This window comes from Macaca nemestrina, chromosome 8 (assembly GCF_043159975.1).
Source record: "Macaca nemestrina isolate mMacNem1 chromosome 8, mMacNem.hap1, whole genome shotgun sequence".
NCBI lineage: Eukaryota > Metazoa > Chordata > Mammalia > Primates > Cercopithecidae > Macaca > Macaca nemestrina.
The window spans coordinates 138,498,477-138,523,060 of NC_092132.1; the positions used below are offsets into that span (position 1 = coordinate 138,498,477).

Sequence of the window (24,584 nt, forward strand, 5' to 3'; positions counted from 1 at the left end):
CCATTATCACTAATGAGAGCTACTTATGTGCGCCTGGGGAAGCGCTACCTGTTAATATTCTATCTTTATTTTGGTAACGGGCTCAGCCTTAACATTTTTCACTATTTGGCCGCTGCAATGTCTCTCTTTTCTATTGTGTCTCTTTTTTAACTCCATAATGTACTTTGTTAGTAGCATTAGTTATGAGTTAGCAGAACTGAGTGTACCTGAGTAGGGATGGTTCCAGGTTTCTTAGGTAAATGCTGCTCATCCTTGACAGTTACATGGTGTTTCCGTGGATTCACAAATTAGCGTTGGCTCACACCTGTAATCCCAGTACTTTGGGAGGCCAAGGCGGGCAGATCACAAGGTCAAGAGATTGAGACCATCCTGGCCAACATGGTGAAGCCCTGTCTCTGCTAAAAATACAAAAATTAGCTGGGTGTGGTGGTGCAAGCTTGTAGTCCCAAATACTTGGGAGGCTGAGGCAGGAGAATCGCTTGAACCTGGGAAGCAGAGGTTGTGGGGACCCGAGATCATACCACTGTACTCCAGCCTTCTCAAAAGAGCAAGACTCCTTCTCAAAAGAAAAAAAAATGCAGCATTCCATTAACAATAGATGTGTTCCTTAATAGAGTGTATAGCTAATACAGGCATACTGTGGACATATTGTGGGTTTAGTTCCAGACCATGGGAAAAAAAAAAAAAAAGCAATTATCACAATGAAACATGCCAGACAATTTTTTTGGTTTCCCAGTGCATACAATAGTTATATTTACACTACACTAGAGTCTATTAAGTGTGGCATAGCATTATGTCTTTAAAATAATGTACATTCTTTAATTTTAAAATACTTTGTTGCTAAAAAATGCTGACAATCATTTGAACCTTCCGGAAGTCATAATCTTTTTCTGGTAGAGGCTCTTGCCTCAGTGTTGATGGATGCTGACTGATCAGCGTGATGGTTGCTGAAGATTGGGGTGACTGTGGCAATTTCTTAAGATAACAGTGAAATATGCCACATTGATTGAGTCTTCTGTTCATGAGAAATTTCTCTGCTGCATGCAATGGATGCTATTTGATAGCACTTACCCACTTTAGAACTTCTTTCAAAATTAAAATCAGTCCTCTCATACTCTACTGCTGCTTTAGCAACTAAATTTATATAATATTCTAAATCCTTTGTTGTCATCTCAACAATGTTCACCGCATCTTCCCCTCAGGAGTAGGTTTTATCTCAAGAAACCACTTTCTGTGCTCATCCATAAGAAGCAACCCCTAATCGGTTCAAGTTTTATCGATTGCAGCAATTCAGCCATATCCTCAGTCTCCACTTCTAATTCTAGTTCTCTGCTTCTCTTATTATTTATACCACATTTCTAGTGACTTTCTCCATTAAAGTCTTGAACCCCTCACAGTCATTCATGAGGGTTGGAATCAACTTCTTCCAAATTCCAGTTAACCTCAATACTTTGACCTTCTCCCATGAATTATAAATTCTTTTAATGCCATATAGGATTGTGAAACCTTTCCGAAAAGTTTTCAATTTACTTTGCTCAGATACATCAGAGGAATCACTCTGTATGGCAGTTATAGCCTTACAAATGTATTTCTTAAATAATAAGACTTGAAAGTAAAAATTAATCCTTGATCTATGGGCTACACAGTGGATACTGTGTTAGCAGGCATGAAAACACCACCAGTCTTTTAGTCCATCTCCATCAGAGCTCTTGGGTGAGCAGGTGCACTGTCAATGAGCAGTAATATTTTAAAAGGATTTTTTTTTTCTGAGCAATAAGTCTCAACAGTGAGATTAAAATATTCACGCTGTCAACAGACGTGCTGTCACCCAGGCCTCATTGTCCTATTTCTAGAGCAAAGGGAGAGGACATTTAGCTTACCTCTTAAGGGCCCTAAACTTTTCAAAGTAGTAAATGAGCATTTCCTTCAACTTAAAGTCACCAGCTGCATTAGCTCCTAACAAGAGAATTAGCCTATACTTTAAAGCTTTGAAGTCAAGCATGAACTTCTCCTCTGTAAGTATGAAAGTTATAGATGGCATCTTTTTCAACACAAGCTGTTTCATCTACATTGAAAATCTGTTGTTTAGTGTAGTCACCTTCACCAGTTTTCCTAACTAGATCTTCTGGACAATTTTCTGAAGCTTCTATATCCACATTTGCTAATTCACTTTGTACTTTTATGTTACAGAGATGACTTCTTTACTTAAACCTTATGAACCAACCTTTGCTAGCTTCCAACATTTCTCCTGAAGTTTCCTTACCTTTCTCAGCCTCCACAGAGTTGAAGAGAGGTAGAGCCTTGCTCTGGACTTGGATTTGTCTTAAGTGAATGTCATGGTTGTTTTGATCATATATGAAGGCCACTAACTAACTAAAACTTTATATCGGCAATAAGGTGGTTTGTTTTCTTATTATTTTTGTGTTCACTGGCGTAGCACTTTTAATTGCTTTCAAGAACTTTTTCTCACATTTACAACTTAGATATCTTTCATCCTTTCAGCCTATCTTGACTTTCAACATGCCTTTCTCGCTAAGCTTAATCGTATATAGCTTTTGGTTTAAATGAGAGATATGCAACTCTTCCTTTCACTGGAACATTTAGAGGCCATTGTTAGGTTACTATTTGTCTACTTTCAATATTGTTGTGTCTCAGGGAATAGGGATGCCTGAGGAGAGGAAGAGAGACAGAAGGGGGAACAGCCAGTTGGTGCAGCCGTCAGAATACCCACAACATATATCGACTAAGTTTGCCGTCTTTTATGGGCATGGTTTGTGGTTCCCCAAACTAATCACAATAGTAATCTCCAAAATCACTGATTGCCATAACAAATTCAAGGGGTCTTCAAAAGAATCATGGAAAATATGTACAATGAAAACACTACACTTGGGTTTCAAAAATGTTGCACTAAAACAAGCTAGCTTATTATAACATGTCTGAATAGAATCTAATTTGATGCACAAAGAACAATAAGGTATCTGTTTTAAAAAAGCCCCTATCAGAGCCACATAAATATTGCTAAAATGGAACCAAGAACACACATAAAATTTGTGATGAAACTTGTTTGGAAGAATGATGAAATCACTGATACTTTATGAAAAGTTTATAGGCACAGTGTCCCAAAGGAATTAGCAGTTTAGAAAAAAACAGAACTCAATTTTACAAAGGGATAAGAAAATGTTGAAGATGAAGCCTGCAGTAGCTGACTAGCCACATCAATTTGTAAGGAAAAAAAAAATTCATCTTGTTTGTGCCTTAATTGAAAAGAACTGAGACAGCAGAACAAGAGCCAACACCTCAGACATCGTAACTGGTTTGACTTGCACAACTGTGACTTAGAAATGAAGGTTGAGTAAAGTTTTTTCTAGATGGGTGCCAAAACTGTTGTGTCCAGATCAGCTGTAGACAAGAGCAGAGCTTTCAATAGAAATTTTAAATAAGTGGGGTCACGATCCTGAGGCATTTATTTGAAGAATTACAGGAGAAGGTAAAACATGGATTTACCAGTATAATCCTGAAGACAATGCATAATCAAAGCAATGGCTACCAAGAGGTGGAAGTGTTACAGTCAAAGCAAAAGTGGACCAGTCATGAACAAAGGTTCTCACAACAGGTTTTGAGGATGCTCAAGTGATTTTTCTTGTTGACTTCCTGGAGGGCCAAACAATGATAACCTAGGCTTACTATGAGAGTATTTTGAGAAAGTTGTCCGAAGTTTTAACAGCAAACTCACAGGAAAGCTTCTCCAGAGAGTCTCCATCATGACAGTGTTCTTGCTCATTGCTCTCATCAAACTAGGACAATTTTGGGGAGAGTTTCAATGAAAAATCATCTTACAATCTTCATTTGGCTGCTTCTGACATCTTTTTGCTTCCCACTCTCAAAATATTTTTAAAGGACACCAATTTTTCTTCTTTTAATAATGAGAAGATGACAGCATTGATATAGTTAAATTCCTAAGATCCTCAGGTCTTTAGGGATGGACTAAATGGCTAGTATCATCACCTATAAAAGTGTCTTGAACTTGATGGAGCTTATGTTGAGAAATAAAGTTTATATTTTGTGTTTTTTACTTTTTAATTGCATTTTTCAACAAACTTTGTTTTAATCTCCCCATATTTTACTAATAATGAAAAAGTTTGCAAATCAATAAATGTGATTCACCACATAGAACTAAAAACAAAAACTACATGATGATCTCAATAGATACAGCAAACACTTCTGATAAAATTCAACACCTCTTCATGTTAGAAACTCTCAATACACTAGGTATTGAAGGAACATATCTCAAAATAATAAGAGCCATCTATGAAAAACCCACGGGCGACATCATATTAAATGGGCAAAAGCTGGAAACATTCCCCTTGAAAACCAACACAAGATAATGATGCCGTCTCCACTACTCCTGTTCAGCATGGTATTGGAAGTCCTGGCCAGAGCAATCAGGCAAGATAAAGAAATATAGTGCATCTACTTGGGGAGGCTGCAGTGGGAAGATCACCTAGGGTGAGGAGTTCCAGACCAGCCTGGCCAAATGGCAAAACCCTGTCTTTACTAAAAATACGAAAATTAGCCGGTGTAGTGGTGGGTGCCTGTAGTCCCAGCTACCTGAGGGGCTGAGGCAGGAGAATCACTTGAACCTGGGAGGCAGGGGTTGCAGTGAGTCAAGATCATGCCACTGCACTCCAGCCTGGGTGACGGAGTGAGACTCTGTAACAAAAAAACAAACAAAAGGCTGGGCACGGTGGCTCACGCCTGTAATCCCAGCACTTTGGGAGGCCGAGACGGGCAGATCACGAGGTCAGGAGATTCAGACCATCCTGGCTAACACAGTGAAACCCTGTCTCTACTAAAAATTACAAAAAACTAGCCGGGCGAGGTGGTGGGCGCCTGTAGTCCCAGCTACTCGGGAGGCTGAGGCAGGAGAATGGTGTGAACCCAGGAGGGCAGAGCTTGCAGTGAGCTGAGATCTGGCCACTGCACTCCAGCCTGGGTGACAGAGCGAGACTCCGTCTCAAAAAAGAAAAAGAAAAACAAACAAACAAAAAAACACAAAATAACAACAACAAAAAACAATGAAAATAAAAGAAATATACGGCATCCAAATAGGAAGAGAAAAAGTCCGACTCTGTTTGCAGACAACGTGATTCTATATCCCCATAGTCTTGACCCAAAAGCTCTTTCAGCTGATAAACAACTTCAACAAAGTTTCAGGATACAAAATCAGCGTACGAAAATCACTAGCATTTCTGTATACCAATAACAGTCAAGCTGAGAGCCAAATCAGGAATGTAATCCCATTCACAATTGCCACAAAAAGAATAAAATTCCTAGGAATACAGCTAAAAAGGGAAGTGAAGGACTTCTACAAGGAGAACTACAAACCACTGCTCAAAGAAATCCTAGATGACACAAACAAATAGAAAAACATTCCATACTCATGGATAGGAAGAATCAGTATCATTAAAATGGCCACACTGCCCAAAGCAATGTATACATTCAATGCTATTCCTCTTAAACTACCAATGACATTCTTCACATAATTAGAAAAAAAAAAAAAACTATTTTAAACTGTATATGGAACCAAACAAGAGCCAAATAGCCAAGCCAATTTTAGGAAAAAGAACAAAGCTGGAGATATCATGGTACCTGACTTTGAACTATACTACAAGGGTACAGAACAAAAACAGCATGATACTAGTACAAAAACAGACACATACACCAACAGAACAGAATAGAGAACCCAGAAACGTTGCCAACCACCTACAAACATCTGATCTTTCACAAAGCCAATAAAAACAAGCAATAGGAAAAGGACTCCCTTTTTAATAAATGGTGCTGGGATCCCTGATTAGCCATATGCAGAAGATTGAAACTGAACTCGTTCCTTACACAATATACAAAAATCAACTCAAGATAGATTAAAGACTTTAAAGCCTAAAACTATAAAAACTCTGGAAGATAACCTACAAAATACCGTTCTGAGCATAGGACCTGGTAAAGATTTCATGATGAAGATGCCAAAAGCAATTGCATCAAAAATAAATTTGACAAATGGGTCCTAATTAGACAGCTTCTGCGCCCATTTGACAAATGGGTCCTAATTAGACAGCTTCTGCGCCCCCCCCCCAAAAAAAAAAAAACTATCAACAGAGTAAACAGATACATAGAATGGGAGGAAATATTTGCAAACTATGTATGAAAAAATGTCAAATATCCAAAATCTATACGGAACTTAAATTAACAAGCAAAAAAAAAAAAAAAACCAAACATGATAAAAAATGGACAAAGGACAAGAACAGACAATTTTCAAAGGAAGACATACACATGGCCAACAAGCATATGCAAAAATGTTCAACATTACTAATCATTAGAGAAATGCACACCAAAAGCACAATGAGATACCATCTCATACCGGTCAGAATGGCTGTTTATTAAAAAGTCCAAAAATTACAGATGCTGTGCTGACAAGTCTGTGGAGAAAAGAGAATACTTATCGTCTGCTCATGGAAATATAAATTAGTTCAGTCATTATGGAAAAGCACTTTGGTGATGTTTCAAAGAACTTAAAACAGAATTACCATTTGACCCAGCAATCCCATTACTGAGTATATACCTGAAGAATATAAATCGTTCTACCATAAAAACACATACTCGCATATGTTCATCACAGCACTATTCACAAGAGCGAAGACATGGAATCAACCTAACTGCCCATCATTCGTAGACTGGATAAAGAAAATGTGGTACATATACACCGTGGAATACCATGTAGCCATACAAAAAATGAGTTACGTTCTTTGAAGGAATATGGATGGAGCTGGAGGCCATTATCCTTTGCAAACACACAGAGAAGCAGAAAACCAAATACCTCATGTTCTCACCTACAAGTGGGGACTAAACTTTGAGTAGATACTGACACAAAGAAGGGAACAACAGACAGTGGGGTCTACTTGAGGGTGGAGGGTGGGAGGAGGGTGAGGACTGAGAAGCTATCAGCTGCTGTGCTTATTACCTCGATGACAAAATAATCTGTGTACACCAAATTGCCATGACCCGCAAATGACCTGTATAACCAACCTGCACAGGTATGCCTGAACCTAATAGAAAAGTTTAAAAAAAGAAATAAATCAATTTGTCACCATGTTAATATACTTAAGGATAAAAAACAGTGATCATCTAGGTGCAGAAAAAAAAGCATTTGAAACAAAGGGAAAAGTTGGAAATACTGTGAGAATTTGCAAAATGTGACATAGAGACACAAAGTGAGCACAGGCTGTTGGAAAAATGAGACTGACAGATTTGCAGGACACAGAATTGCCACAAACTTTCAATGTGTAAAACATGCAGTATCTGCGAAGTGCAATAAAGTGAAGACCGATAAAACCGGATATGCCTGTATGTTTTGTCGTTTGAAATAGGATTTAAATCAATGATGGATCCAGCAGTTAGCACTTGTCCTGCTTAGTCCCTATCCCAACTAACTCTCACAGCCTCACTCTCACCAGAACCAATTCGAAGGAAAAACATCAGCCCTGTTTTTCACAGCAACAGAAGTGGAAATTCATGCAATTATGTGCAGGAATGCAGATGAAGCAGAGACCCTACACACCACTTCCCTTTCCTCTATAACCTGGGTACCAAGTGGCTTTCCTGCCCTTTGAAGACATGACTCCGGGTTTCCTATTGTGTAGTAGAAATTTAGCCTGATACTCGCACAAGATTATTTATGTTGCTCAAATTAAAGCACTTTCCTTGTACAGGCTCACAGCCTATTATTTGCCCCTCTCAGCCTAGTGTCTCTGGAAATGTGCTGCCCTTAAAATGTAAATCTATTTTAGGGGGTGTTGGGGGATAGTCTCTTTCTGTTTCCCAGACTGGAGTGCAGTGGCATGATCTTGGCTCACTGCAATCTCCGCCTCCTGGGCTCAAGTGATCCTCCCGCCTCAGTCTTCCAAGTAGCTGGAACTACAGGCACACATCACCACACTCAGCTATTTTCTTTAAATTTTTGTAGGGAACAGGGTTTTGCTGTCTTGCCCAGTCTGGTCTCTAACTGCTAAACTCAAATGATCTACCTGTCTTGACCTCCCAAAGTGCTGGGGTTACAGACGTGAACCACGGCACCCAACCTGAGGTGAATCTTAAGACCAAATTTCTCAGAACGACTCGGTTGGCTTGCTTCACATGGAGTCTCCAAGAAATCCCGCCATTATGGCTTAGCCTACAGACTCATAATCCTTTCCTGGATGCTGTAGTTATTTTCGTGTTCTACTTCTTACTCACATCCTGCTTAATCCATGCCAAAGTAAAATATTTGACCCTCAGGTATTGTAAGGACCTATATAAAGGAATTCTAATGTGAATTATTTAGCAAAATGACCCATTTCCTAATGATGTTTTGTATAATTCTGCATTTTTATTTCCTAGAAAGCCCAAAAGACAAGTAAACCTCTTTGCATACAAATATTCAGTTTCTGTGTACAATATTTTCCCAAAAACTTCAGGATTTACAACAAAATTTATTTGTCCCCTATAAAATGATTATCTGTCCTATTATAAAACATCTTCCACCTCAAACTCTTTCCTGTTACATTCTCACTTAATCCTGTTATCCAGTACATTACCTGCACCTAGAAATACTATTTCTGCATCAAAAGGATATGTACTTTATCAATCACAGAGCGTAAGCTAATGAACTATTTTTATTATTATTAATATATTAAAACATCTAATAGGCCCTTTGTAAATACTTGTGTCATTTTTAAATAAAAATCTAAGCCTTTAAAGTAGGTGTTTTAGGGACAAAGTCATTTTCAGAAAAGGGATTTTCAATGTGTTCAAATCACAACATAGCAAGTATGGCAGCTTAACTCCACCTATAAATTAAAGAAGAAGCTTGTATTTTTAAGTTTATATGCCCTGAAGTATGCTATTTCTCCTTTGCAAATAAAAACACACAACGTAAGTGAAAAAAGAAAACGTATTAGTCTGCTTGGGCTGTCAGAACAGAATACCGCAGATAACATAGCTTAAATTATAGACATTTATTTCCTCACAGTTCTGGACATTAAAAGCCCATGATCAAGCCTGCGGCAGGATTGGTTTCCCTGAGGCTTCTCGTTGGCTTGCAGATGGCCACCTCCTCATTGTGACTTCGTGAGGCAGTTTCTGTGTGAGCACTGAGCTCCTAGTGTCTTTATCTCTTCCTATAGGGCACCAGTCCTACCAAGTTAGGATTCTGCCCTTGTGACCTAATTTAACCTGAATTACCTCCATACAGCCTCTCTCTTTAAATACAGTCACGTTGGGGTTTAGGACTTCAACATGCAAATATTGGAGTGACACAATTCAGTACATAATAGGAAGGCATCAAGAACTGATCCTGTGTCTGTGGGCAGGATCTCTGCAGCACACGGCTGGAACTGTTTCAGAATGAATTCAGTTTTCTTTGTCTATCTTTCTGTAACTTTGTTCTCAAAGAGGGCCTAGATCGCACCATAAATAAATTTGATGCATTCTGATGTTTTTATAGTTATGAGAACAATTTTACTTTTCTTTATAGCTAGTATTGTGTATTTACATTCTAGTGATGTTCTTTTACATTGTGTCTCATGAAATAATAAAAATTACTAGAATAATGCAGTTTAAATAGACAATAACCAATGGTGATGGGATCAATGACAAACAGGGTGACCTGGGCAATCACTTCTAATATTCTTTGACAAATAATCACCATCGAAGTATTTGTATGAACTGTTAAGTACAAAGTAAGAGAAACATCCTGAATCACAAAATAGAGTCTGTTGGTTTACATAATTAAGAATTACAATTCCAACAGATGGCTTCAGGCATAGCAGGATCCAGGTGTTCAAAGTAAATCATTTGGACTCAGTCTTGCTCTTGCTCTTTCTCTCTTTCTCGTTAGATATGTTATATTTGTTGTAAAGTCAGCTCTTGCTGTGTGGCATTATCTTAACATCTAGCCATGACTGAGAAAGAATGCCGCATTTTTTCCTTCAAAATAACTTTTTCCATCTCTACTTTTGATCCTGAGCTTTCCCCTTGACAAGCTATTGTGTGTAGAGATAAGATATACTCATTGCCTAACCCGAAGAGATAAATACCAAATGGTGGATAAGGCAAGATTTCCTTTAAGAATCTCAGAATGCAGGGTCCACTAAAAAGTGGATCAAACTCACTAACTTGTTCAATCATATTTAGAAATAGTCTTGCTGATTGCTTATTCGGCAGTGATGTGTTAGTTTAATTATTCCATAATGCGAATGATTTGTAGCTCTCTAAGTGATCCTATGTATTCTAGTATTGTTCTACAAGTTGGACTCAGGATATGGTGAACATCAGAATGACCGTGAGGCTTTTATCATATAAAGTTGCCTGGATATGACATACAGATACTCTGATTTCAGGGAGTTTGTGCTGTGGCCTTGATACATGTCATTCCCAAAAGTTCTCCTTGGGATTCTGAAGCACAAACTAGTTGAGAAACTGTTATTTAATATATGATATGTTTGTCCTCGCATCACCTATTTCCCATCTTTAGGCCAGAAATCTGAATTTCTAAGAAATAATAGTATCACTAATACCTATAATACGTAGAATGAACCAGACACTCTGAAAAGCACTTTCTATACCTCCTTTACTTAATCCCCACAAGGAATCTGTCACTCTGATGTCTTCCCCTTGAGGATTTAGAACCATTAAGTAAACTGCAAAATTACACCTATGGCCAGGTGCAGTGGTTTAGGTCTATAATCGCAGTACTTTGGGAGGCCAAAGTAAGCAAATCACTTGAGCTCAGGAGTTGGAGAACAGCCTAGGCTACATGGTGAAATCCCGTGTCTTCAAAAAATACAAAAATATCTCCTCTTAACTCTGTCCCAGGACCTCCAAAATACTTCTCTCTCTGACTTTAGGAGTAACACAATCTGTTATGTTATTTTTCTAGAGAAATTTTCTAAAGAAATTTAACTCAGTTTCTGCAGGTATCTGATACTTGGATTGTACATTTCATTGCTAAGTATCTCAGTAAGGTAATTATCTTAAATAAAGGATCAGTTATTTTCTTAAAAGAATTTTGCCATGTTGTGAGAACTTCCAGGTCAAACTGCAACCAGATATTTTTAAATTTCTGTGTTACATTTGCATCTCAAATATCATAACTTCCATTGTTATGGAATTTAACCTAATCCATAATAGACTCTATTTTGTGATTCATAACCTAATCCATAGGTTAGGATTTAACCTAAATCCTAATTCCAATAAACGATACAAAAAAGAAATCATGACTATGAGTAAAAAATAGGATAATAACTGTTATGCTCCTCAAAAGTCATTTCTAACTTCAGTTATTTCTTTCCAATGAGTAGTGGTAATTGACACATGCAAAGAAGACCTTACATATTCCCCGACTTTTCAAGTTTAAATGTTGTCTTTCCAACAGTGATTAATAGATTCGTGGTATCTTTTCTCTAACTTTTAAGGGTTGACTTGTATATGGAACACTTTAAATAATTTGTTCAGGGTTCTGCTATGGCTCTGTCAACATTGCTGTGAAAGTGTTGTTTTCTTCTTTAAATAAAATATATTTCAAAAATAAAGAAAAGAAATAGCACTTATCATAAATAGCTAATACATAGTCATGTGTACACCACTTGGACCTTTGAAATGTTCACATTTACCGTCTTGACTACAAATATTTGTTTTTTAAGAAATATAATTTCGGCTGGGTGCAGGGGCTCCTACCTGTAATGGCATCACCTTGGGGGTGAGCTTAGGAGTTTGAGACTAGTCTGTGCAACATAGTAAGACCCCTTCTCTACAAAAAATGTTTAAATTAGTTGGATGTGGTGGCATACGCCTGTAATCCCAGCTACTTGGGAGGCTGAGGCAGGTGGATCACTTGAGCCCAGGAGTTTGAGGCCGCAGTGAGCTATCATTGCACCATAACACTTCAATCTGGGAGGCACAGGGACACCTTGTCTCTAAAGAAAAATTTTTAAAAATGTTTAAGAGAAATATAATGTTATGAACAGAGTTGAAGTCCTAGTATGTCTACCTGTCTTCCTTTCCAGGGTAAACCTTCATCCTGGAGTTTGTTTCCTTCCATTCATGCTTTTGTGCATTTGCTATATATGTATGTACTATTCTTATGTCCCGGTTCTTTCCTAAAGAAAGGATTGGAACTTCTCTGAAACTAGATAACTCACTGTCATAGAAATGTAAATAACTGGGACATAAGAATGGTGAGATTGCCTTTAAAAAGTTAAACTATAGAATGAACATTCAATGAATCAGCAGAGATATGTCACATCATTTAACCTGACTGAATGTATTAACATATATAAAGAAAAATGTGTTAACCAAAGATCACTGGCCAGTCCCAGAAGCAAAATCTCACTGCTAGGTCTCATTGTAAATTAATAAATTAATTAAACTAAGAGTTCACTGCCTGTGATTTGGCTTCCCATGCAGATTGCCCAAGGGGAGAAAATGGCCTTGTCAAGCAGATTCAAATATTCCAGTTTTTGAGGCAATTACATTTCTCATTGTAAATTGAATTGACATTTAGTCCCAAGATTCTGTTTAACATTAGTCTGCCTCTAAGAGATAGATCTGCTCACTGAGCTGACAAAATCAGATTTTCCAATGTCTCAGGCTTCTCTGATCAGAGCCTCCCACCAAACCCTCGTATTTGCAGAGGCTCTCGGTAGCCAGCCATATGCATTTTTTCCATAAAAACACTTATGTTTATGCCAGTTAAATCAGTCCTTCATGATTTTTCTGTTTCTACACGTAGAAACTATATTCTATTCCCTCTAAAGACTTATGAAATATTAAATTCTGTTTCTTCTATGATTTGATATTTTAAGCATTTGCCAATTTAATCTCACTGGGTAATGCAGTTCATGTATCAAGAGAAGCTCACCATTCATTCGTTTACTCATTCATGCCATAACTCTTCATCAAGTGACTACTAAGTGACAACTTGCATTTTGTCAGATGCTGAAAAGATGACCATAAGGGGTTTCTTTCAGTCTAACGGGGAAAACAAACAAGTTTCCTGTGGTTTGGTACAGCATCTGTAATAGTGCTATAAAGTAACCAATCCAAATTTGGAGATTGAGAGTGTAGAAATGAGAGGGGAAGTGGGAAGGGAAGAAGGAACATTCCAGACAGGAACCAAAGCCCCAGGAATAAAGGAGAATGAGACTTACTTGAAAAATGTGAGTAGTTATATAACTAAAGTAAAAAGACAAAGCAATGCAGGTAAGGAGAATTTCTCAAGGGTTAGATTGGAAAGGTGAACAGAGATTAATCATGACCTTATTTATTCCACAAGTCACTTGGCAAGAGTATTCTCATGAAGTCCTCTATCATTCTAGTCTACTATGTTTGTAATTCTATCAGGGATTCCCAAACTTGTTCTATAAAGAAACAGCAAATATTTGCATAAAAGCAGCAAGATTATTAAAATATCTTTTATGGAATGGACTTAATATATTTTGTCTGCTCAAAACTGTTTCAACATGGAAATGCCTCCCCATTCTCACTCTGGGAATGCCATGTTCATGCAAGTGACACTGCCTGTTTGTCCAGTCCACAGATGGGCATTTGGCCCAAACTAGGCCATTGCAGAACTTCCCTGGATATTTTAGAATCTATCACTAAGAAATAGGCTGTAAAATATCAAGTTAGGTGAGTGTTAGAACTGTCAGTCTGCCACTGAGAAAGAGACAGTAACTGTCATCGAGAAAGAAACTGTAAAACATAAACTTAGGAGCTGTTAACAGACATGTTCTATCAAGTGAACAGGAGAGCAAAGATATCTAGCTTGCCACAACAAAAAGAAGAAGTAAGCAACCTACAGAAAGAAGCCTGGCTACAAGTTGGAGCCTCCTAAGCGGATTCGGGTCTTGGGTCGGCTACTCCAGATTCCTAACTACAATCTTATCCTTGGGTTCTATGAAACAGCCAATGATCCTTAAAATACAGTATTATTTTGGTTTTGATGTAAGTTACTTTAGTTTCTGTTTCTGTTTTTTCACCAATTAAGAAGTAATAATACAGGGATTTGTTGTTTAGGCACATAGTCAATGCTTATCTGTGTTTATTTGATTTGGATCTAGAAAATGTCTACACAAATAAAGTTAAGAGGAAACAGCTATCCAGAAACACACACACACACACACACACACACACACACACACACACACACACACACACGTGTGTCTTCTGAAATCTTTATATACAAAAAAAAAAATACCCAAATGGAAAAAAAAAGCTGTGTCTGACTAAATATATTAGCTTGATGCCAAAGAAACCATAGACATGTTTTACATATCTATGACAATGAGTTAGCTAGTTTCAGAGAAGTTTCGATCCTTCAGTCTTACAGAGAAAATGCTATGATCAAGGTTCATGACAAAACAAACTTTTCTACATCACCAAAACAGAGCAGTTGAATGGCAGGTGAAGCCAACTCTCAAATGAGTCTACTGACATATTCAGACACTCTTCCTCTGTATTACTTCAGAGATGGTCAAGGATCAGCAATGTGTGGTCACCTATTAATAGTTGATTTATAATTGAACAATATTTCAGGTGACAGATATGGATCAGCATACCCAAACATATTTGGCCCTGAAGAATTTGAATGCACGTACCTACCCCGCCTCAGGATCCTTTGAGTATAGGGAATTTGGTAGAAATTTACAGTCAGCCATTCTCTTTGCAATAAATGAGATCAAAGGATTGTATCAGCAGCACCATCTGTTTCTGATATAATATGTCTCCTCTTCTAAATATATACTGCAATCATCTAGGTTAGTGGTTCTCAAAGTGTGGTCCCTGGACCAACAGCGTTAGCTATTGGGAGCTTGTTCTGCTACATATTATTGTTTGAGAACCACTGCTCCGGGACAAGCATGGCTCATTCATGACATTTTGGAAGGAATAAGAGGTAAACAATGGACAGTGAGAATGCTTACATACACTTGTTTGGGCAACAGGACAATGATGCTTATATAATCAAATGTTCGAATATGCCTGAAATTTCATAGCATGCATGCATGATAAATATATTATGTTTAGATGTATTTGACTTGTATAAAAATAAACATTTGGATATCACACTAGTTAATAAAACATGACTCTAATATGTAAAGACTTCTCACAATCCATTCTTGGATTTTTCTTTCTCATTTTCTTTAGGCAATTACAGGAAATGATCGGGCCACTCAGGAATTTTACTAGTAAATGAAAGCTGAGATACCATAAAAACAAATTATTTTCATTTTTAAAAACGTTTTTAACTTATGCTTGTTAAGTGAAGAAGGGCTTATCCACTCAGGCATGCTTACACTAATTCAGTATTTAGCACTGAATTATATTTTGGAAGAATCAAGAGAATAAATATAAGTATATATATAGAGTAACATGCCACGTTTTATGTTTCTGCATGGCTCAGGTCACTCAGTTTCATTACAGGAAATTGTCAGTAATCTAATAATTTTAAATGTTATTAAATTACTGTTAACACAGTAATAAGCATAAGTTAAAAACATTTGTTGGAATGATAATCCAATAACTTTTAATGTTATTAGATTACCATTCTAACAAAATGAATTCAAATTGGAGAAAAAAAAGTTACTGAATATTTCTTCAATTTATTAAGCTCCAAAAAGCCATACCCTAAAACTCTGTTTTCATATTAGAGAGATATTTTTGTTGTAAACATTACATCTTGCTTTTTTATAATATAACATTCCTCAAACTTATATTTGAAAAGATATGTTTTGTTTAAATAGACTTACATTAATTTGTTTTATGATTATTAGAAAATATTGTTATTTTTATCTGGTATTAACTAAATTTTAAAAAACATTTTTTGTCTCTGCCTTTCATTCTGTTCTTTAACCAAATAATTTTCTAAACAAATACTTAGCAGAATAATACAGGCTGTTTAAAAGAATTTTCATACACCAAGTGAATTGCTCTTGTAATATTTGTTGTACTATTTTATTTAATCTGTCCCTAGGTCAAAGTGCATATATACTGGTTTTTAAAAATAGAAAAGAGCCATTTCATATTTATATAAATCTTTCTGTAGGAGGATCAAGAGTTTACAAAAGTTTATTGTTCACATGGTCATTTTGATTAAACGCTATAGAACAAAATTACTTTCATAATTGTAAACAAAGTTTATTTCTTTGTTTTTACTGTTTGAATCATTTCTCAAAATACACAAAATTGTCTGATTTTTCATCTCGTTAATATTTTTTTCTGTAAAAGAAAAACACAAAAACTTTGGTACAGAATCCAGGCACCTCACTACAAGGAAAGTCTTTGCTATTTCTAAATGAATGTTGTCACTATAGTTCCCTTGTTTCCCTTGGTAAAAGATATGAAGTTTGGTCACCTATTTTTGTGTTTGTGATATTCTAAAATATCTGCTCCCCGACCTCCTATACCATTGAAAATCTCTGCATTATATGTTCATAAGTTTGTATGTTTTCATGTCAAGAAAATAATGAACCATTTAGTTATAATTTTTCAATGGTATGAAAGATCTATATGACAGTAAACTTGTATCTGTTAAAATTGAAAGTCGTTGGAATAAAATCTTTGAAGTGTCCTCATATGTATAAAACTTACATGTAAGACAGATTGGATGTTGCTCTTCAACTGTTAAAACTGCAATATTTGCAGTTAAACTCTTTACCAATAGGTGGTGCTAGAAAGTTTAATATTTATTGCAATAGTTTAACTTACTGGAAAAATGTGCTAAAATGTTTTTCTGTGTGTTGTAAAAAGGTGCTATAAAGCAGTGTATACATAATTAGTCCTTGCTTGTCTGAATTTTTTTTTTAACAGCCTCATTTAAGAAAGTTCGACTGGTCGGTGGGAGCGGCCCTCACGAGGGGAGAGTGGAGATACTCCACAGCGGCCAGTGGGGTACAATTTGTGACGATCGCTGGGAAGTGCGTGTTGGACAGGTCATCTGTAGGAGTTTGGGATACCCAGGTGTTCAAGCCGTGCACAAGGCAGCTCATTTTGGACAAGGTAATTGAAAGAAAATCTTGTGGGGTTTGTTGTCGTTGTTGTTGCTGCTGTTTGAGATGCAGTCTCATTCTGTCGCCCAGGCTGCAGTGCAGTGGCACGATCTCGGCTCACTGCAACCTCTGCCTCCCGGGTTCAAGCGATTCTCTTCCCTCAGCGTCCCTAGTAGCTGGGACTACGGTGCCCGCCACCACGCCCGGCTCATTTTTGGTACTTTTAGTAGAGACGGGGTTTCACCACTTTCGCCAGGATGGTCTCGATCTCCTGACCTCGTAATCTGCTTGCCTCGGCCACCTACAGTGCGGGATTACAGGCGTGAGCCACCGATGCTTGGTCAGAAAGTTTTGTTTTTAAAAAAATGAAATGCAGGCATTTTCTAATGACACAGAACAAAGTAGTGACAGGAACATAGTCTAGGCTGGGTACAGTGGCTCACACTTATAGTCCCAGCACTTTGGGAGGCTGAAGCGGGAAGATCACTAGAATAAATGAGTTCAAGACCAGCGTGGACAGCATAGTAAGATGCTATCGCTACCAATTAAAAAAAAAAAAAAAGAAAGAAAGAAAAGAAAAAGGCCAGGCATGATAGCATGCACCTGCAGTCCTAACTACTACAGAGGCTGAGGTGGGAGGGTCGCTTGGGCTCAAGAGTTCCAGGTTACATGAGCTATGGTCATGCTGCTGCACTGCAGCCTGGGTGACAGAGCAAGGCCTGTCTCTGAAAAACAAATTTTTACAGAAAACTAGAAAAAGGTAAGATGAACTTCTCAAATGCCTAGAAGATATTGCCAAGTGCTAATATACTATGATTTATTGAGTAATGAGTATGTGCCAGGCATTGTGTTAAATACCTGCATAGTAATAATAATAGGTCACAATTACATCCTTTACTATTTTACCTAAAATGATTTTCGTATTAGGCCGGGCATGGTGGCTCATACCTGTTATCTCAGCACTTTGGGGTGCTGAAGTGGGTGGATCACTTGAGGTCAGGAATTTGAGACCAGCCTGGCCAACATGGTGAAACCCCATCTCTACTAAAAATACAAAAATTAGCCAGGCATGGTGGTGCATGCCTGTAATCCCAGCTACTCGGGAGGCTGAGGCAGGAGAATCGCTTGAACCCAGGAGGTGGAGGTTGCAGTGAGCCAAGCTGTACTCCACCATGGGTGACAGAGTGATATTCTGTCTCAAAAATATATATATTATTATTATCATATTAGGTTTAAGAGATGGATTTAAGCAGAAGGCTCAGGTTCTAGAGTCTTCAGATCCCAGAAGGATAATTTAATTTTATGAAGAGAGGAGATGTCAGAAAACAGAGTGGTAATGTGCAGAACTTCTGTAGCCAGGTTCAGCCCCTGGCCCCAGTTTGTAACTTGCACCCTAAAGGTTTACATAGAAGAAACAAAGGAAATAAACAGCTTCAAATAGATCTCTGGAGTTTCCAAATTTTCCATCCCTGTCCCATATTTAGAACATTTTTCCCAGGTTGAAAAGTGTGGGTTTGAAATCATTCTTGCACCTATAAAATTTATCTCCAAAAGTAAAACAGTAAGATATTTTCAAGGTCAACAGCTAGATATTTGCTTTTGTTTTGTTTTTCTTTTTTGTTGTTTTAGAGAAGAGGAAAAAGAAAAAAAAATCCTCAACTCTTCATCCCTAGAGAATTGAATGATGCCCTCAGTTATTTAACAAGACTGAGCTCCTAATTTGAGTTTCCACATTGGTCTTTTGTTTTGTTTTTGTTTTTGTTTTTTTGGTTTTGGAGACAGGTCTCCCTCTATCACCTAGGCTGGAGTGCAGGGCGCAGTCTCGGCTCACTGCAACCTCTGCCTCCTGGGTTCAAGTGATTCTCCCTCCTCAGGCCCCTGAGAAGCTGTGACTGCCGGCATGCACCACCATGCCTGGCTAGTTTTTATATTTTTGGTGGCTATGGGGTTTCATCATGTTGCCCAGGCTGGTCTCAAACTCCTTGGCTCAAACTATCTACCCACCTTGGCTTCCCAAAGTGCTGGGATTACAGTTGTGAGCCACCACACCCAGCCCACGTTTCCAAATTGTTTTGTGGGAACAGAATCCATTTCTATGATAACTAACATTCACAGAATGAAAGACCATTTATTTTAAATACATAATCACATAAAACATTTCAAGTGACTATTACCATCTATGAAGGGGACACCCAGAGTTCTAACAGAGGACATAACGATTATTATCCATGTTCTTAGTCACCTGGTAAATGACTGAAGATTCTTCAGCTTTAGAAATAAAAGCATGTGGATGTTTTGGATTCTCAAGATGTGCTTTTGTTGACAAATGAAGTATAAAAATTGCCAGTTATTTAGATAATATAATAAATGCAGACAAGCTCAGTATAAAAAAAGAAAAGTACCCTAAAATACCACTAGTCTGGATGAATTATTTTGATGCTTACATTATGCAGGATTTGACAACTCTACCTTTAGCATTGTTTCTTTAAGACAGTGGTTCCCAACCTTTTTGGCACCATGAACCAGATTTATGGAAGACAATTTTTCTCTGGACCAGGGATGGGAGAAAGTTTGGGGATGATTCAAGCACATGACATTTATTGTGCACATTATTTTTGTGATTATTATACTGTAATATATAATGAAATGATTATACAAGTCATTCTGATGTAGATTATACCACTCACTATGTGGAATCAGTGGGAGCTCTGAGCTTGCTTTCCTGCAACTAGACGGTCCCATCTGGGGCTTATGGGAGACAGTGACACCAAAAGTGTGTTGCTTATGTCCGGTCTACTCCATAATCTCATTTTGGTTGCTGTCACTGCAGAAAACCCTGCTTCACTAAGATAAGATGTTGGAAATGGAAGCAACCTTTTCAGTGCTTTTGTGGCAGTTTCAGGATATTCTGCTTTAAAACTTTAATCCAGAAGGTATGGAGATTTGAAGTTGTCTCAGACATACTTTTAAAGGCACCAAATGCAGCTGTACAACTGAAGTACATCAACTCACTTTCCACTCTAAAGCCTGCCCTCAGATGCAGCTTGTCACTTGCCACTCACTGACAGGGTTTTGATATGAGTCTGCAAGCAATTGATTTATTATTGCCTCTGTGCCGTCACACTTCTCTGCTAATGTTAATCTTCATTTGCAGCCACTCCCCAGCTCTAGCATCACGGCTGCAGCCCCACCTCAGATCATCAGACATTAGATTCTCATAAGGAGCATGCAACCTACTCCCTCACATGTGTAATTGACAATACGGTTTGTGTTCCTATGAGAAGCTAATGCTGCCACTCATCTAACAGGAGGCGGCACTCAGGCAGTAATGTGAGTGATAGGAGGCGGCTGTAAATACAGATGAAGCTTTGTTCGCTCGCCTGCTGCTCACTTCCTGCTGTGCAGCCCTGTTTCTAACAGGCCATGGACCACTACTGGTCCATGGTCTGTGGGCTGGGGACCCTTGCTTTAAGAAACTAGCCCAGTAGTACTGCGGTTGAGGTGAGGCTTTTTCGTGGAGAGCACGAAATCAAATGGAGAGCAACAGTAGTAGTATACGTACTTTAATTCAAGGAAAACTAGTAAGTGCTGGCAAAATACAACCTGTGGTATGAAAGTGAACAAGACATCATCTGTAGCTTTATTTTTTCTCTCAGCATGAAGCTTTGCCGTGGACTTCAAAGATATTTTTCCACCGTAGTTACAAACATAGGTGAGAAACACATAGTTGGAAGACTATTGCCCTAAAATTGCATTAACTTTAAGGCTTAGTCTCACGAGTAAAATAGTATTTTCCTCAGAGCTTTTATTCATTCCTACTTATATCTCCATAAGATAGGGATTTCTGATCTAAAGAACTGGTAAGAAAGGAAGACAATAGGTATATTGAGATACTAAGAAGAGAATTTTTTTTTAAGTTTAAATAAGAATACAATGACAGAGTTTAGTCTCATGTGAAATTATTTACTTGGCTATGTGAAGATAAGTCTCTCAAGTTTTCTTGACATAATTTTGTCTAAATTTTCAGGAGGCTGTTTGTTTATGGTAGTTGGTGATTCTGTACATTGTCCCAGAGTTTTATTATCATCAAACAATCCTTTTACATTTTTCAGCATCTAGTGAAGCAAACTGGAAAGATTAGGAGTTTTCTAACTTAAAACATTGCAAGTTTAAACTTTAGCTGTGGTTATTGTGTTTCAGAATTTCAATTTCCTTTCCAATACAGTGAGAATAACACCGATCTGGTGGATTTGTCTTGAAGTCTAAGTTAACTAGCATATGGAAAGCACCACTACAAAATCTGACTCACAATGTTGTGTTGCGCGATACTGAAGGAGATCACTCCTAGCAGCAATACAAACTGTATAATCACACATTTATTTGCTATTATCTTTGAAAGAGTCAGATCACTATTACATTGTATATTGACATCAGTGATATTCCAAGGATAACTCAAAGTAGATAACCCACTAATATGACTTAGATTTTGCTTGTTTGTTTTATAGACAGGGTCTTACTCTGTCACCTAGGCTGGAGTACAATGGTACAATCACAGCTTAATGCAGCCTCAAACTCCTGCACACTCACATGATCCTCCCACCTTCACCTCCAGAGTTTCTTGGGACCACAGGCATGCACCACATACCTGGCTAATTTTTTTTTTTTAATCTTAATTTCTTATCGAGACAGGGCCTTGCTATGTTGCTCAGGTTCATTTAAAACTCCTAGCCTCAAGCAATCCTTCTGCCTCAGCCTCCCAAAGTACTGGAATGACAGGTGTGAGCCACTGCACCTGGTTTGACTTAGCTCTTGTTTCCACTCCCTGCCTAAAGTTCAGTACCAAACAACTAAAGAATAATTATGCGAATTTTAAAATAATAAAGCAAAATGAGCTGAGAGAAAAAAATAGAACCAATATTATTTGCTCTGAAGAAAATGATTTGAAAAGTAAGTTTTATGATCTACTTCGCTGGACATTGTATTTCAAGAGACAGGCTTACATTATTAACTGATTGGGGATTTGACATGGCTAACGAGGTTTTTATGGAAAGCTGTTTAAAACATTCCTCATTTTTTCACTCCTCCACCTTACATTTACAGTTTCACTGTAAGAGAAAAAGAAAAAAGCAATTTTGAATGCAGAGCAGAGACAAGAGACTTAGAAAAATGAGTGGATGAGTAAAGAAGTGAAAGAGAAACATGCATTAATGTTTTAATTATTTATCATTCTCTTAGGAAAGTGAGAAGAATCAGGTTCATATCATATTGTACGTAATTACCAAAATTGAAACAAAAAGGAAAACAAGTTTTATTTATTTATTTATTTATTTATTTATTTATTTATTTATTTATTGAGATGGAGTTTTGCTCTTTTTGCCCAGGCCGGAGTGCAGTGGCGCAATCTCTGCTCACTGCAACCTCTGCCTCCCAGGTTCAAGCGATTCTCCTACCTCAGCCTCCCAAGGAGCTGGGATTACAGGCATGCTCCACCACACCCAGCTAATTTTTTGTGTATTTAGTAGAGACGGGGTTTCTCCATGGTGATCAGGCTGGTCTCGAACTCCTGACCTCACGAGATCTGCCCATCTCGGCCTCCCAGAGTGCTGGGATTACAGGCATGAGCCACCGTGCCCAGCCAGAAAACAACTTAAATGAATCCTCTTTATATAATCCCTCATTGCAGAAACAATATAATTTTTGGACAGTCTCCACATATTTTTTTTCTAGTTTTAAATAGCAAACCTGGCTTCGCAGATAGAATCCTTGTTAGTGTTAAGAACAATTAGTTTTGCAGTTGCCAGTAAAATGACTTACAGTAATAAAGTTTCAAGCATGCTCCTTTAAATAGGTTCTTTCATTTGGATGCACCTTTTTTCTGACCAGCCAAAACAAGTTTAATTAAGTAAGCACTGAGGGGCATCTACTGTTCATCAATGCACAGGGCAGCGAAAGGAGAGTGAGTACTTTTGGCCCTGTATCCAGGCTTTCCAAGCTCTTGTGCCTGTGGTCTCCCTGCAGCAAACTTGGATGAGCTTTATCAGGCAACAGTGGTACCTCCAAGAATTTGCTCCAGGTATATCTGAGCCTGTGTGGATGCTGGTGAAGGAAGTAAGATCTGGAGTAACTATTGCATCCTCTCCTGAGTTTAGAGTGCTGAAATTCCAAACCTGAAAACAGAAACAAAAGTAACATCTAAACATAAATGCCATTTAGAAGTTATTCTTAGCTAACTTTTCTTTGCTTTTTTATTACCACTTTCATATACTATAATCAATTTTCTATGTGAAATTTTCAAAAAAAAAAATAAGCGCAAACAGAAGGCAATCAAAAAATACAACTCTATACCTCTGAACTATCCTTTAATGAATGGGAGTAAAACTAATCTCAAAGATAAATAAATATATCAAAGGGTCACAAGTCAAATTTTTACATAGTGCTCTTTGTGCGTTGAATGTTTTAAAATGTAAATGTTTGAATGTCAAATATTATGGAAAGTAATATAGGGCCAGTCCATAGAGCTGGGTAATCATAGAAAAATAGCTTTTTTTTTTCCATAGAGAAAATAAGTAGGGCTAGCAGAGGTCACCAAACTTGTACACATTTACATAGTCATTATGTTGATTGTGGGTGCATGGGGGTGGGAAGAAGGGTCAAGATTCATGCCTTAACCTGGCTCTCATACCATGCTTTCTCCGCCAGATGAAACATCCTTCCAAGTCCTTTATACTTAAGAACTTCATTTCTAAAGAGCTTGCTTCTTCAGAATCTTAGAATCATGAAATATTAAAGGTAGACAAAGTCTTAAAGCTATGTTACCCTTACCCCTGTATTCTGCATATCATAAAATTGAGGAAAAATAAGTGATTTCTCTATAAGCACAAAACTAGAATCCAAACTATATGCACTATTTACCCATTCATCTCTACTTTGATTCCCACAGTGTTTTCAACTTTAATTCACAATGTTTTTCTCAAAGCAGACACTGTTCACAAAACACTTCCCAACCAGGCTTAAAAGTGATAGAAATTTATGTCACTCAGCCATGACTAGATATAATGAAAATACACATTCAGACACTTTTAACTATTAACGATATTTGCCCCCCCCCATTTATCTATTCAGCAGCTGATCTCAAATCTCATCATTTTATAATATATCTGGGTGATGTATGAAACTGATTATCTTTTATTTTTCATAGAAATGCTGGTAAGATTAAAGATACCCAAATACCCCAAAGAAATATCAGTATCTTTCATTTTTTATAAAGAGGTTAAGAGGATGCCAGGCGCAGTGGCTCACCCCTGTAATCCCAGCGCATTGGGAGGCTGAGGTGGGTGGATCACAAGGTCAAGGGATCAAGACCATCCTGGCCAACATGGTGAAACCCCGTCTCTACTAAAAATACAAGAATTAGCTGGGCGTGGTGGTGCACACCTGTAATCCCAGCTACTCAGGAGGTTGAGGCAGGAGAATCATTTGAACCCAGGAGGCGGAGGTTGCAGTGAGCCG

The 24,584-nt window shown here is 37.7% G+C and overlaps 1 protein-coding gene across 16 annotated transcripts in view; it reads left to right on the plus strand.

Moving 5' to 3' along the window:
• LOC105463752 (macrophage scavenger receptor 1) overlaps nucleotides 1-24,584 on the plus strand; it is a 764,939-nt gene that overhangs the window by 652,833 nt on the left and 87,522 nt on the right. For all 16 annotated transcript variants that reach the window (XR_011607204.1, XR_011607203.1, XR_011607205.1 and 13 more), the window contains one exon: nucleotides 16,897-17,085. Coding sequence is in view for 12 of the 16 variants with exons in the window: in XM_071068600.1 (XP_070924701.1) it covers nucleotides 16,897-17,085 (189 nt within the window). In the remaining 4 variants the exon portion in view is untranslated. The remainder of the gene's footprint in view (nucleotides 1-16,896; nucleotides 17,086-24,584) is intronic.